The sequence below is a fragment of the Ananas comosus genome, linkage group 13 (assembly GCF_001540865.1).
Source record: "Ananas comosus cultivar F153 linkage group 13, ASM154086v1, whole genome shotgun sequence".
Taxonomy (NCBI): Eukaryota; Viridiplantae; Streptophyta; class Magnoliopsida; order Poales; family Bromeliaceae; genus Ananas; species Ananas comosus.
The window spans coordinates 5,472,899-5,489,522 of record NC_033633.1 but is presented as its reverse complement, the minus strand read 5'-3'; the positions used below and the strand labels follow the sequence as shown (position 1 = coordinate 5,489,522).

Below are 16,624 nucleotides of genomic sequence, written 5' to 3'. Positions count from 1 at the left end.
ATCACTCTATTGTAAACTATATTTCTGAGTCTGTATGCCTTCGGGCACACTCTTTTTTATTATTATATAAAGGCATTCGGCTCTTTCAGCCGACCAGTCATTGTATACTTCTTCCATTCGGCTCCTTCAGCCGACCAGTTACTGTGTACTTCTTCTATTCGGCTCATCGGCCGACCTCAATCCTTGCTTATTCAATACATTCGGCTCATACCAGCCGAACCTAGTGAAGGTTTTCGAACCCGGCTGATTTGATCCCTCATCAGCCGAATCACTTGATCTGTCGAAGGGCACACACTTCGAGGGTCATCGTTCGCAGCCGCTCATCACCCCGACGCGCTCCCCGAGGAAGATATTTGACCGGATCAAGGGGTCGGAAAGATTCGGCTACTAACAATTTTTTGCACGCCCGGTAGGACACAACTTTTTCAGTAAATTTACTTTTTATACAACTATGGCTGATGACAATGCCATGAATCTCTGCAATCGAGTTGTTCCTCGAACATCCGGTCGAGTTGTTCCTCGAACATCCGGGAACGACCGAACTAGTAATACTGAAAACATTGATGAGCGTCATTGTGCAGTATTACCAGCAGAAAATGAAATTAGTGGACAATCGGCTTATCAAGAGCTGAGTCTAACTTAGGCACTCAGCGAGATGAGCCGAGTCCTGCAAACTTTAGATCAAAATATCCATCAAAGTACCACTCGACTAGACGCGATGCTGGCCGCTATCACGGCCTATAATGAAAATATTGGTCAAATCAGACAATTATTTACCCGAAACGAGCAACCTTATGGGGGGCAACAAGGGCCCCTAAATGTGCCGGTGCAACAAAATCCCGTCACGCCTGCGATCTCACAGGTGCAACCGCAAATGGCACCTTTTCAGGTTGCTTATATGCAGGCGAATATAAACGCCGGCCCTCAGTCGGAGATTGCATCGGGTTTACCTCCTTTACCAGCTTATCAGTCCCAAAATGTAGGGATTAGGCTGGGGGGCAGGCCCCTAATGATATGCAAGGAGCGAACCCTGCAATACAGAATTCTGGAGTTCCTCAAGGGCCAAATTCGGCGCAAGCACAAGCTCGCTATATGCTCAGATTGAGGAAGTCATTCGGAATACCTTCGGAGTAGGGGCCAGGCCGGCTATGTGGCCTGTTTTTCGATCCCCGAATCCCGCAAACATAGATACAGAGCATCCGTATCCGGCAAACTGGAAAATGCTGAAGTTCGACTAGTTCTCGGGTGATGAGACCGAGAATACGGTCGAGCATATAGCCCGGTTCACGGCCCAATGTAGAGAAGCGGCTGCTGACTCATTTTTGAAACTTCGATTATTTAACACGTCGTTAACTAAAACGGCGTTTACTTGGTATACAAGTTTATTAGCCAATTCCGTCCAAGATTGGGACGAATTGGAAAGAAAATTTCATGAGCGATTCTATAGGTCGGAGCCACAATTATCGGTCGCCGACTTGGCTTTATACCGACAAATGTCAAGTGAAACGGTCGAAGAGTATTTGAACAATTTCAAAATAGCCAAAACCCGGTGCTTTATGAGAATGCCAGAATCAGAGTTCGCCAAAATGGCGTTAAATGGTCTGCATTTTAAGATAAAAGACCATTTTGAAGATAAGTATTTTTCTAACCTATTTGATCTAGGTGTTCGAGTTGCCTAATATGAGCAATTTCAGAAGAAAAGTGAGGACGATCGGCTGCAATGGAGCCGATATAAAAATCAAAGCAAAGGCAAGGAGAAATCATTGCTAGAAGAACAGTCGGTTCAAGAAGAGCCGAGCCAATCGAGTGAAAGTGAAGAATCGGCCGATGAAGCCGAGATATAGCCACTTTCTTTAAGGAGAATTTCTTGATAGAAAAATATTCGGTTCAAGAAGAGCCGAACTAATCGAATAAAAGTAAAGAATCGGCTGATGAAGCCGAGATATATGTGGCTGGGATGATAAAGCGTCGTTTTCCTAAAGCCGACCAAGACCAGCGAAACTAAAGCTTGGGTCTCGGCTGTGTCACTTGAGCAGTCAATGTGGCACCAATAGTCATCCGAATGTTCATTCGAAAGACTATTGGGGGGGGGCATTGTTGATGCCAAAATTGAAATTAAAATGCCGACCTAACCCACGTATGAGCTAATAAGGACACGTGGTACACCAGGAGTCGACAATAAGGCGCCTGAAGGTTTTAGGCGGGAACGGTTGAGAAGTGGGCATAACTTTCACGATCATGGTTACAACCACTCCCCCCACTACTTTCAACCGACCAATAATGTGGGCTGAGAAGACATCACGATAAATAGTAACTTTAAAACCTGTAATAAGGGTCTTTCTCCATCCTGAACGAAAAGACTACCCTTATTTCCTCTGTATTTTATCGCTTTTCTAGGAGTAGTCTAAATGTAATCTTTTTCTTTTCCGCATTTACTCCTTTCCTAGGAGTAGTTCGCTAAGTAGAACCCTGGAGTCTGTCTGCCCCACGGGCATCACTCCGTTGTAGACTACATTTGCAGAGTCTGTCTACCCCACGGGTATCACTCTGTTGTAAACTATATTTCTGAATCTGTATGCCCTTCGGGCACACTCTTTTTTATTATTATATAAAGGCATTCGGCTCTTTCAACCTACCAGTCATTGTATACATCTTCCATTCGGCTCTTTCAGCCGACCAATTACTGTGTACTTCTTCTATTCGGCTCATCGGCCGACCTCAATCCTTGCTCAGTCAATACATTCGGCTCATACCAGCCGAACCTAGTGAAGGTTTTCGAACCCGGTTGATTTGATCCCTCATCAGCCGAATCGCTTGATCTGTCGAAGGGCGCACACTTCGAGGGTCATCGTTCGCAGCCGCTCATCACCCCGACGCGCTCCCCGAGGAAGATATTTAACCGGGTCAAAGGGTCGGGAAGATTCGGCTACTAACAGTGAGGTAAAACTATATTGCTTTAAACTCTCATAGAGTGTACTCCTTGATAGTATAGGAATACAAACAAATAATATAAATTGAACAGTAACCATTTTTTTAGTATATTCCTTGATAGTATAGGAATACGAAACAAATAATATAACTTTAACATTAAACAGATTGTTTTTTCCAGCATACTGGAACAATAACCTTACGTGAACGCTATACTAAAGCTTAAACCAAATGTCGTCCCTCCATCGAGCCACTTGGTCTTTCTTTTATATGGTTTTCTCTCTCTCCCTCACATGTTCTCCCTCCCTTTACATAAAATATATGGTGCATGGTGAAAAAAAAAATAGTACAGAGGATATTGCATTGTACTTTTGCTATCTATGTAATCACGTGGGTTCATGCATCCTCCCCCCACCCCAGCATTCCCTATATATATGCTGTTCACTACCAAACATGTGGATAAATGTTAAATATTTGTCTCTACTTACTTGTCTTCCAGCATCAATAGTGTTAGAGCATCTTCTCCAGCTTCCTATATATATAAACGTCCAGCTTCTAACATAGTTATTGAGCCCACCCATTTACTTCCTTAAGGAGTAAAAATTTCCTTTGGCTGTATCTATACTGTATCTATAGATACAGCCAGTTACATCCATCTGTTTGTTTTAGAATTATTTGGGTTACATATCTGCAATTTTCCTAAGATAGGGTAAAACTATGTTGTTGTATACTCTCATAGAGTGTATCCCTTGATAGTGTAGGATTACAAAAAAAAATAATATAAATTTAACACTAAACAGTTTTCTTATTTTTTTGCATACGGGAACAATAAGCTTACATAAATGAAAATAAAAAATGTGTGCCTAATTATCTTTCTTTTTTTGTGTCTACTTCTTGCTTGACTCGCTTAATTAGAATTAATTAATTTTGTTTAACTAATTTTTTCCCTGGATTTTTTGAATTTAATCTCCCTTTAGAATTTTCAGTCTTTACTGGTGTATTTTTAAACTATTTAATAATGTGTCTAATTAATTACAGGCTTCTCGTCTTTGTTCGTTAGATGCATCATATTTTCCTTTACTCCCTTAATTAAAATTAATTAGTTGCCTCCAGAGTTTTTTTCCCCTTGCTTCATATTTCTATTTCGATGACTTTCTTTAAAACTATAAGGAAGTGTCTTATTATTTTTATCAATATATGTTTCATGAGGGGAAAAAAAACCTAGGACTTTAATGTATTTCGAATTATGATTTTTCATTACTCTTCGTCTTTTTTTTTTTTCGATTCCTATCTTTCTTGAGCATGTATACATGCAGGTTCTTTACTAGCTAATTATTTATCTCCTCTAGGCATCTTTATTTTAATTGGCTAAATTAAAGATCAGTTCTAACAATTTCATATTAAGTTTCTTTACCTTACCGCGATTTTTATATTTCGTTAGTTCTTTATGGAATGATAACATAAATTGTAAAAAAGTAAATAATTAATTGGTTTATTTGTTTTAAGGATATGTTGGTGATGTTGGGTTTCTTTTTTTTTTTTATTAATGGTGGACATATATAAATTTTCAGTCTTTACAGGTGTATTTTTAAACTATTTAATAATGTGTCTAATTAATTACAGGCTTCTCGTTTTTGTTCGTTAGATGCATCCTATTTTTCTTTACGTACTCCCTTAATTAAAATTAATTAGTAATTGTTTATAAAAATTACGATTGCCTCTAGAGTTTTTTTCCCTTGCTTCATATTTCTATTTCGATGACTTTCTTTAAAACTATAAGGAAGTGTCTTATTATTTTTATCAATATATGTTTCACGTGGAGAAAAAAAATCCAGGACTTTAATGTATTTGGAATTATGATTTTCATTACTCTTCGTCTTTTTTTTTTCGATTCCTATCTTTCTTGAGCATGTATACATGCAGGTTCTTTACTAGCTAATTATTTACCTCCTCTAGGCATCTTTATTTTAATTGGCTAAATTAAAGATTAAGTTCTAACAATTTCATACTAAGTTTCTTTACCTTACCATGCTTTTTATATTTCGTTAGTTCTTTATGGAATGATAACATAAATTGTTAAAAAGTAAATAATTAAATGGCTTATTTGTTTTAAGGATATGTTGGTGATGTTGGGTTCCTTACTTTTTTTATTAATGGTGGACATATATAGAGATTTGTCTCAGTTAGAGGTTTTACTATTAATAGTATTCCAGTCTAATTCTATATATATATATATATATATATATATATATATAGATTGGAATACTAGAGCAAGTGGCAAAGGGTTTGGTGGTTGGTACCTGAGACCCAAGTTCGAATCCTAGTTGATTTACATTTCCAGCTAAGTTTATTTCTAAATAAAATTAACGAAGCGGGTAGCGTGCTACCTATCTATCTCAAAAAAAACAAAAAACAAAAAAAAAAAAAGTAAAACCCTCTTTTTGCTATCAAGTTTTTAGCCTTTGGATGAAAAATTGTAGGGTTAGGATGATATTAGTCAGTTAGAGTTGAGTGGTTCCCCTAGGGTTGAGTGGTCCCCACTGGGTTATAGTATTTAATCCAATGGTTAGAAATAATGAAAAGAGTTGATCNTATATATATATATATATATATATATATATATATATATATATATATATATATATGTTTCGTGATAAATAAATATAATGAAAGTTATATTATTAGCTATCAACGTTACGACCCCCGCCGCGAAGCGCGGGTCATTACACTAGTTCATAATAATATGCAATACCAATAGGAGCTCACAAGATTATATTGTTATAAATAAATACAATTTCGGTATGAAATTTGAGGCCATTAGTATAGAAAGTAGAAACATATCTGCGGATGCAAGAATTAGATAAATTTATCAAAACCAATTATCAAAGTGATCCAAAAAAACAATATGATGCAACAAAATAATTCATCAGGAGATTAATTAGTTCCGCATATAAGCACCAGTTGGTTAATTAAGTCACCAGTAGATTCTTGATCAATTAAAACTAGTTAATGACATTTGTTTCAGATTATCTGTTCTCCATTTATTACTTTAAGATAAAGTTGTACCTCTATATATGCTCAAGCTTCGCTTGCACTTGGAGTACCACAATTAGTTTGAGTACCGCAATTTGTTTTACTACCAACATCTTGAATCTGCATAAAAAACCCAATATAACGTAAAGAAGAAATTTTTTTTTTTTTTTAAAACAACAATAATCCTCTTAAGTTTCAAAAGGTCAATGCCTAGGAAGTAAAAGTAGACTATGACCTGCACGAAATAAGCATTTTGTTGCTTAGCAAACAGTGATTCCACTTAAGCCTCTATAGATGCTAATCTCTCTTTCAGCTTGGATATTTAATTCTTTATCTTTATCTCTTGAAATTTCCTCCATAGAAATAATGTTTAATCGCTAAAAATTGTTACAGGACAAAACACTGAGAGTAAAAGGAGTGGATCGATCGGATCCTACACCACGAATATAAAGCAACTCTTAATAGAGTTCCTCTCTTTATATAAGTTATTATAAGGAGGAAGCAACGAAGTAGGTGACTATTAAAAGCGAACCAAATTTACGAAGTCGGTTTAATGAATAATGACCAAAGAGCCTCCACCGCTTAGGAGATAAGCTAAAATAAAATAAAAATAAAAGCTCAAGTGAACCGGACTGGTTAGCCAGGAACGCAAGCTGCTCTCATGCTCGTGCATGTGTTGTGCATGCGTGTGAATAGTGAAGAGCACCAATCTCTTAATTAGCACACCTAAGCAAGTGACTAGATGATTATGGAATATATATAAAGAGCAATTGCTTTTCATAAGTTTTTCATCTAGCACAAATTTGTTTGTAACAACCAGCCCACAAGCTCTTGAACAAGGCCCATTACATATTGAGTTACTCAAGATGCCCACACTAAATAAAGTTTTAAATCACTAAATAAAATATAATATTCAATAATATCTAACAAGCATATTTGTCGTTACCTTTGCACTCTAAATTTAGAGCGCAAAAAATGTGTACTGAATGCAGTCATATATGAATATCTGCTTTGTGCATTCTTATCCTATGGCACTCTAAAAATTTTGAACCACTCAACTCATCTAATAAGTTGATGTTGAATGGATTGTTAATTGTTGATAAAGAAACAGTTAACAAATGCCATCTAACAACAAGTGCCATCTTTTTTCTTCACCGGTAACACTGAGAGGCATATATGTATTGTAGCTGGGCTCTATTACTGGTGTTTTTAGCATCTCTTTTACTAATTTTTCTATCTCATTCTTTTGTTCAATGTTTATCTATATAGTATCAAAAATAAGTGACCAGTGTAACACTTTCAGAATTTGGCATAGTCTTATATATAAGATATAATAGGACTAAAATTCTTAACTCGGCTATAATATTTTGAGCGGTAGCTAAACTCATGAGGTTAAAAAGGTTAAGCATATTAAGATTAGAGTACATAGTTCTAGGATAGAGGACCTTTGTGAAGTGGGGTGTCACAATTGGTATCAGAACTAATCACCAGCCGAGTCGCCGACTGAGCTAGCATCATACGTCGAATGGAGCGTGGATATCCAGTTGATGACTGTTGTGCGTGAAGCGGGGCTCTCCATAAGGTCGGCTAAGCTAGCGAGATGAGTCTCACATCGCTTAGTGCTTATGAGTGTCGTTGAGCTTGACGAGAACGCCAGGGTTTAAAAAGAGAAGGAATGTGACAATTCAAGAATTTGGAATAATCTTATATGTAAGATATAGTAGGACTAAATCTCTTAATTCAGTTATAGCATTTTGAGTGATGGATAGACTCAAGTGGTGCGTGCTCCGCATGTTTCACTGCTATTGAGTCTGTTGTTCTCATGACAGCTTTTGCCTCTAACGATAATTAAGTGAGCTAATCTACACTATCCATCTCTCATATTCCTCTTCTTCCCTTAAGGATATAGTAGGATTATTGGAAGAAAATGTTGGAATAATAATCCAAACTTAATTCAAATATATATTTAGAGATAAGTTTAAATCTTAATTATTTGATTGTTATTAGAATTTAACCAATATTTAGACTAGGATTTAATTGTTTTGAGGTCCATATATATGTATAGACATGTGCATTGGAGACCAATAGCCAAGATCTTAATGAAGCCGGGGGGATTAATTGGAGAGCCCATCCAAGTACTGGCTGGTACATGACAATGTCCCGAGATGTACTTTAGAGTTTTTTATTAATAAAATATTTGTATTTAGTTACCTTCCTCATCCAATGTCTCTTCTTCATATTCTATTTAAGTATTTTTAGATTGTGGTTATAACTGGTATTAGTATGAATACCGGTTCCAACAATTTGTATCAAAGTCAGGTAGAGCTAAGGTATATCACAGCTAGGAAGAGTTGGACGATGACAGACCTGAAATCGAAAAGTCGGAATATTGTAGAGCTAAGAAGAACCAGACTTAGATAACACCAAACTTATGCTATGTCAAAGCCAGATAGCTCGTAGTATATCAATGACGTTTAGGTAAAATTGAAGCAAAAAAAATCACACAAAAAAGTTGGCCTCAGCACAATACACAAGAGAAGGTGGTTGCCATACTTGACAAAAAGAGAGCAAGGAGAGTCCCTGAAGAGATCACAAAGACTTGGTCAGATAGCTAGCAAGGCTACGCAAGTGAGCTGAAGCACAAAAAACTTGGTGAGATCTCGAGAAAATAAGGACATCATCCAAATAAAAAGGTACAAGTGTAAAACTTAATTTTCAAATTTTTAAGTTTCATTGTGGATGTAGATTGATTTATTCAACTTGGCTTACCAATGTTTGATGAAACGAACTTTAAGTAATGAAAAATTATCGTTTAATATTTCCTAGAATCTCAAGATTTATGAGATGAAGTGAAAAATAGAAATTATGTAAAAAATTTAGTAAAAAAGAACTTAGAAAGAGAACTCTCATATATTTTTCAAGTAGTGGATTTGCCGTTTGTTGAGAAAATTTCATTGACAAAGACAACACAAGTAACATGGAGGATGCTAGAAAAAATAGGAGGAGAAGAGTTTGAGGAAGACAATAAAATTCAAAAAAAGAAAAAAATCAACCGCATGATGAAGACATAGAAATCTCAGTTTATGACAAAAGCTTGAAAGGAAAAACTAATCAAGAATATGCAGAAAGTTTGATTCATGAAGAAAATGCCGATAATCAAGTTGGTGCAACTCAAACCGATAGAGAGTTCGAAAGGCTCTCTACTAAAAAAAAAGAAGCCGACTCTTATTTTAATATCGGTGAAAAATATTTAAAGAAAATGTGAAAAATATTTAAAGTTGACTCTTATTTTACAGATGAAAAATATTTAAACCAAATGAGAAAGAAGATATACAAGTCAAGATCAGTGTATCAAACAAACATCCATGTCATTCAGACTTTCCTTAGCTATTACAAAATACCAAAATTCAAATTAATCCAATTTTTACAAAATTATATTTTTTTTCAGATATTTGCATGTACCCGCAGTTTGTAAAGATTGAAACAAATGTCAAAAAAATATCGATGGTTGAAGTTCCAACCCTGAAGATATTATTGGGCAGATGCAATGCTACACAATTCAAATACAATAAATAATATCGATGGCGATGGAGACTGCAAAATAAAAATTCACGTTTCACAAAGTTCGCAGGTCAAAGATAAAGTTTGGATTAAGAGAGGATGTTGGTATAATAATCCAAACTTAATTCAAATATATTTATAAAAAAAAGTTTAAATCTTTTATTTGATTGGTTTTAAGATTTGAAGTAATAATTAGATTAGCATTTGTGTCTTATGTTGAAGACTATACATTGGCTGTGCTGTTTAAGTGTGAGATTCATGTCCACCACTTGAGTCCAGGCCATATATTTAATTTGTAGCTAGGCAGCAGGTCTTCAACCTACCATAGATCTCTATTAATTATTTTTTTTATCTTACCATAATATCTCTACCATAATTTATACTCCCCTCATCTACTACAATCGGAAAGATAAGAAAATAATCTTCCTTACCTCTTCCCTCCGCTATTGTAGAAATTTTTTTTTTTTTTGAGAGATAGGTAGCATGCTATGCGCTTCGTTTATTTCATTTAGAAATAAACTTAGCTAGAAATGTGAATCAACTAGAATTCGAACTTGGGTCTCGGGTACTAACGACCAAGCCCTTTGCCACTTGCTATTGTAGAAAAAATTAAATATTATGGAGAATGGTTTATTCTTCATTTTTTTTTGTTGTTTTTATCTCGAGGTTTAATCCAAAAGAGAGAAAATTAATTCTCCTAACTTTCTTTTCTTTTATTTTTTCTTTCATTTGAAAGCTGTATAAATATTAAAACAAATAGAAAAAGAAAAACTTTCTAACTTCAAAGCTCATAGGAGTAAATTTTAATTCTTCACCAATCCATTATATGGCGTGGAGCAATGCAATCTACACACTCAAGGGAGCTATAAATTTTACATCCCTTTCATCCAAGGGATAAAAGTTAATTCTTTTCTTACCGGTTTAACTCTAATTTTATTAATGAATAGCCCTTAAAATTTTAAAATTTCATATTTTTCTCCAAAAAAAATGGAAAAATACCCTCATAGCTACATCCCGTAGCTTCAAGTATGAAGACTTCAAAATTCCAACTTTCCCTTCGAATTCTTTCTCATCAATACCCTCGCAAATTTTTTGTGTATATAGATACCCCTCAACTATATACAACCCATTATGAAATAGCCCGCTAAATTTAGCTTTTTTAATTAAAGTCCTCTTAAACTTTATTTCCTTGAAATTGAATGATTTTTTCAATAAAATTAGATATTTTATCAAATCAACTAAAGATTCAATCAAAATCTATATAAAAACTAAAAAAATTAATGAAGTAATAATTAATAGAGTATTTTTTGTTAAATAAAACTTTTGACATAACTAACTAAAATAACTCGGATAGAAAAAAGATGGTAACATGTATGGATGGTCCTTCTACTATCAACGTATATATGGCAACTTGATCCGTACTGTTATGGTGGCAGACACACTCACAAGATCACCACACTTGTTATGGTGTGTGTGATTCATAGAAAAATTAAGAATAGAAAATATGAGATGCGGTAGAATAATATGAAGATACCTAATTAATTGGTGGATCCTCTCTGGTACATTAATGGCCTAGATGGTTACCAATATATAAATAGATAGGAATGCTAACAGCCCAACAAATTAATTAACAACACAACTAACACGTGTTTATCAAACTAAACAAATGAAGGATTATTCAATTTCCTAACAAATAGTTTGGTCTTATCTTCAACACGCCCCTATTAAGACCAAACTCGTTGATGCCAAGTCCTTCACGACACCAAATGAATTTCTCCACCGGTAATGACTAGGTGAAAATATTTGCAAGTTGCTGGTGAGTCAAACAATGCTTCAACATGATATTGCCGTTTGCCACCTAGTCTCGAATAAAATGGTATCGGATTTCGATATGCTTGGTGCGATTTTGGTGCACCAGGTTCTTTGTCATGGCGATTGTAGATTGGTTGTCGCAGTAGATGGCTGTCTAGTCCGTTTGGTTCTGCTTCAAATCACATAAAAAATTCGCTGAAACCAAATGACCTGGCAAGACCAGTAACCGCAATTATGCGGCCTCAGAAGAAGATAATGTCGTCGTGTGTTGTTTTTTTTCCAACACACCGCATTCGAACCGAGCTTGAACACATATCCACTTGTGCTCTTAGGATCATTGATAGAACCTACCCAATCACTGTCAAAAAAACTAAAAAGGGAAAAACATTAGAGTTAGTGAATCATAATCCATGGCCACTAGTCCCCTTCAAATATCATGTTATATTTGGTTTAGATTTGTAGTTATCTAAATTAGAGTTAAATCCTAATCTAATTGGGATTATATAATTTGGCATATATGGAGTTTGAAATAGATTAGAATTGAGATCCAGAATAAATAATGAGTTGGCAACTTACTATTGGTCACGGCAATATTAATTTGAGTCCAACTCAAATTAATCTGAAGGTATCCGACTCCAATTAAGGCTCTAGTGCATATTATTTATAGAGCATTGAGGAGCCGGAACAGATGTGCGACCAAAATTAAGGCTATGCAACCCTCTAATTAATTAGCCAAACGTTGCCTTTCCTTTTGTTGGTGTTTGGTGCTGGTCGTGGTCGGTGCTAAATTAATTAAGCCAAGTCATGCACCTTGGTTCCGTACGGTCAAGCATCCGCGGCGGCGATTCTAATTTAGCTATGCACCCAAGATCCAAGCTAATTAATTAAGTGGCATGTTGGTTTTCCGTACGGGTGAAGGAGCCGAGCCGTTTTCTTGGAGTTGTTTGTTGCGGCGTTTTGGATCTAATTAAGTTTTGCTCTTTTGAGAGATTTTCTTGTACTCCGCCTTTTCGACATTAATAAATTATTTGCTCCGTCTTCGCCCGTGGACGTAGGCCGTTGGCCGAACAACGTAATTATCGGTGTGTTCTTTCCTTATCTTTTCTTTTCTTGCATTAAATTATTTTCTGGATCTATTTTTCACCGTTCCGATTTTAACATATCATAGGATCCGCTTTGCTGCACCCATATGGATTTTACTCGGATTTTGCATAAACTATCTCACCTCCTATGTGTTACATATAGTATACTCCCAATTAGACTTCTATAATTATTGTCATCTACTTTTTTAGCATCATCATTAACTAACAACTTCAAATTTGTTCCTATCGGATTTGCCACTGAATTACAATCCTTAAAACCAAATCTATCAAGTAAATCAGATATGTACTTCTTTTGCAAAATAAAAATTCCTTTTTCTGATTGCACAACTTCAAGACCCAAAAAATAGTTCATCAAATTGAGATCCGTCATTTCAAACTCTCGCACCATATGAGACTTAAATTCATCAATTATTTTTTGCGAGTTTCCAATATATATTAAATCGTCAACGTAAAGACAAACAATCAAAACTTCCGTACCTTGGGTCTTTATATAAAGTGTAGACTCACTTTCACTCTGGCCAAAACCATTTTGAAGAAAATGGGCATCAATTAGACTATACCAAGCCGCGACGCCTGTTTTTGAGTCCATACAATGCCTTCTTGAGCCTATACACTTTATTTTTCATATCTTTAATTTCATATCCCTGAGGCTGCTTAACATAACTTTCATCATCCAAAAAACCGTTTAGAAATGTAGATTTAACATCAAGTTGAAAAACTTTTCATTTATATTGAGCCACAAGAGCCAAAACTATTCTTATTGTATGAAAACGAGCAACTGAAGCGAAGGTTTCAGAGAAATCAATACGTTCTCATTGTAAATACCATTCGGTAATAATTCTAGCCTTTAATTTTTGAATGGATCCGTCGGGCTTGAACTTGGTTTTGTAAATCCACTTTAAGCCGATAGCTTCTTTATCTGGGGGTAGATCTACAAGTTCCCAGGTTTGATTCTGCTCCAGCACCGATATCTCCTCTTCCATTGATTTGCACCAATCTAGTGATTTCACCGCATCTTCAAAGATCTCATATTCCAGTGTAGAATTAAATTGGCACACATATGTTCTTTCATAAATTTCCTCTGGCAATCTCATCCTTGATGGAGATGGTTTGGGAGATGAACTTGTTGAAGAACTTGGTGAAGTATGAGTGGGGCTTGAAGTCGCACTTTCTGTTTCATTAATTGTAGGCAATTCTTCATCAACCATTCTAGTAAGCCGATCCTGCACAACTTCCTCCCACTGCCAACTATTTTGTTCATCAAATATTACATCACGACTATTTACTAAAGAACATGAAACGGGATTATAAAGTATGTATGCCTTACTTCTATCACTGTACCCCACAAAAATGCATTTTTGTGAATTATCATCCAGCTTTTGTCGTTTTTGAGATGGAACATGGACATAAGCGATAGAACCAAAAATTTTACAATGTTTTACCTTTGGCTTTCTTTCAGTCCATGCTTCATACGGAGTAATATTCTCCAAAAATAATGTAGGACACTCGTTTAAAATGTAACTCGCTGTAGAAACTGCTTCTGCCCAAAATTTATTTGGTAGTTGTTTAGCCTTCAACATGCTCTTGGCCATCTCTAACAGACTTCTGTTTTTCCTTTCCGCTACTCCATTTTGCTCTAGGGTGTAACTTGTCGTCAATTGCCCGTAAATTTCAGTTTCTTCACAAAAAGCTTCAAATTCGTTAGAAATATCACCCCCTCTATCTGTCCAGAGAGTTTTTATTTTATAATCTGATTCTTTTTCCACCATATTTTTATTTTTTTTAAAGATAAAAAAGCATTGAATTTTTTCTTTATTAAGTCAACCCAAGTCATACGACTATAATCATCAACAAATACAACAAAATAGACATTATTATTTAATGAGAGGGTTTGCATAGGGCCGCACACATATGCACGCACTAAATCCAACGGGCTCTTTGCCTTCCATGAGCTTTTGTTTGGAAAAGGATTTCAATGATGCTTTCCGCGTATGCAGTTTTCACAAAGCAATCCGTCATGTGCAATTAGTGGCAAACCGTCAACCATATCCTTCTTATATAGAAGCTCCAATCTGTCAAAACTCAAATGCCCAAATCTTTCATGTCACAACCAATTTTCATCGATAGATGCCTTCATAACATGACTTTGAAAATCAACATGCATAGATAAAATCTTATTTTTGCCGTGGAAACTTGAGCAAGTAATTTTTTTTTCTTGTCATCTTCATAAATAAGGCATTTAGAATTTTCAAACACTAAAAGAATATCCAAACATATGAAACTAGCTAACACTAAATAAATTTGCATCTAATCCAAGAACATAAAGAATATCTGATATTTTAGTAATTTTAAAAAAAAATTACCTTCACCACTCTTTTCCTTGTGCTTCACGAACTCGGCCATCTCCTATTTTGATCGATTTCCGTATCGATTTATCCATCTCAATAAATAAATATCCTTTTCCTGTCATGTGAGCACTACAACTGTCACGCCCTGGACTTCAGCGGAAGCTCACAGTAACGTGTCCAGACCCGCCATGTACACCAAATAACCATAATGCACACAAGGCGTCTACCAAAAGAATGAACAAGTTCAAGATACTAACAAGGTTATCAGAGCGAATACAATAAAACCATAAAATTCTAATATTAGAAGACTCACAAACTATACAAAAGTACTACTAATATCCAGAATCCTATGACTACTCAGAAGCAAAAAACATAGTACATCATTTCCATAAGTACAAAAGGAATGATGACACTGGGTCCATCTAATGTATCTCCATAGGGCTCTAGCTAGTCGCCAACCCCTTGCCCCAATCCCTAGTGTCACGTCCCGCTATTGCCAATTTGGTCGATCCGGGCCCGTACACAGACGCCGAACGGACAGCACCTCCCCTGTCTGCCCAAGGCTCAACAATTATAGCTACACGTATAAAGAAAGAAATAATCCCAGGAGAATATTTCAATATACATGGCTTGCACGAGGGCAAGCAACAAGCACAAGTGAAAGTAACTAACTATACATAAAATTTCCTATAATTTAAAACTTTTAAAACTGAACTATACATAACTGAATAATTGAAACATTTAGTTATTTACATGCTCTTTTATACATTCATTTACAAGTCTCTATTCATCATTATGTACAATATGAAACCAAACGTGTATATACCACTAAACACTGGTGTCTGCTAGCTAAGCTGCAGGGCTCTTGCCGCGATCCTCGACCACACCGCTCGCACTAGAACCTGTATGGTTAGTGGTATGAGAACTACTAAAAGTTCCCAGTGGGTTCGGCCGTCGACCTCGCCAACTCACCCACTAGGTCTATTCAGGCATATGTAGGCAAGAAAAGTAAACAGATAGTAACCAACTATAACATGTAACTACTACAATGCCTATACAAAGCTGAAAGAAGTAATATATGAAAACTGGTGAATATGCATGCATGCTTTTATTGAAATTACCCAATCCATTGGTTAACCCTTTGGTTAACAATAACTCACCAACGCAATCCCTGATAATCGGGCCCTAAGCTGCCTCCCGACGGGATCGTCTGCTGGACAGATACTTTAGTTCATGGGCAAATACTTTAGCCCATCATATGACAACCTCCGGAGTGCACTGCTTGGGTGGAGCGACCACCACCAAGCTCAAAACAGACTATGTGAGTATGATCTGATCCTCCTTTAGAGGATTCAACAATAGACAATGTCATACTTTAACTCTAACTAGCTCTTTATGCTAGTTGCACTTTCATTTCTCAATGCTAACCAAATCTCTAGTTAGAATGTCACCAAGTTCACTATTGTTATAGTCCATACATTCATAGGGTTCTATATCCACATTCTAATGTTCACATGTTCTTACTGTTGATAGGAATTCATACTTTCACTTGCACAATGCCAATACCCTATAATGTATGACTACAAATATAAATATGCTCAATGAATTATCATAGACATAAAAGGTGATTCAAAGATTTCGGATAGCACCACCCACCTTCCTAACTGAACTCTCGCTATCATTTTTAAGCTTAAAGAACTAGTTCACTCTTTCCAATTACACCTGAGCCCTAACCTCGTCACTGTATAACCATTCACTGGCAATCATCATGCACACTAGGTATAACATCTACCCAAATAACAGTTCTCTATCACATCCCTTGTAACGTATCTACAATGC

General features: G+C 35.9%; 1 protein-coding gene across 1 annotated transcript; it reads right to left on the bottom strand.

The window, feature by feature from the left end:
* LOC109719721 lies at positions 13,250-14,096 on the bottom strand. The gene is made up of 2 exons (XM_020246512.1): positions 13,880-14,096; positions 13,250-13,685 (listed from the first exon to the last, which is right to left on the bottom strand). The coding sequence occupies exons 1-2, from the start codon at positions 13,906-13,908 to the stop codon at positions 13,250-13,252; spliced, it is 465 nt and encodes a 154-aa protein (XP_020102101.1). The 5' UTR covers positions 13,909-14,096.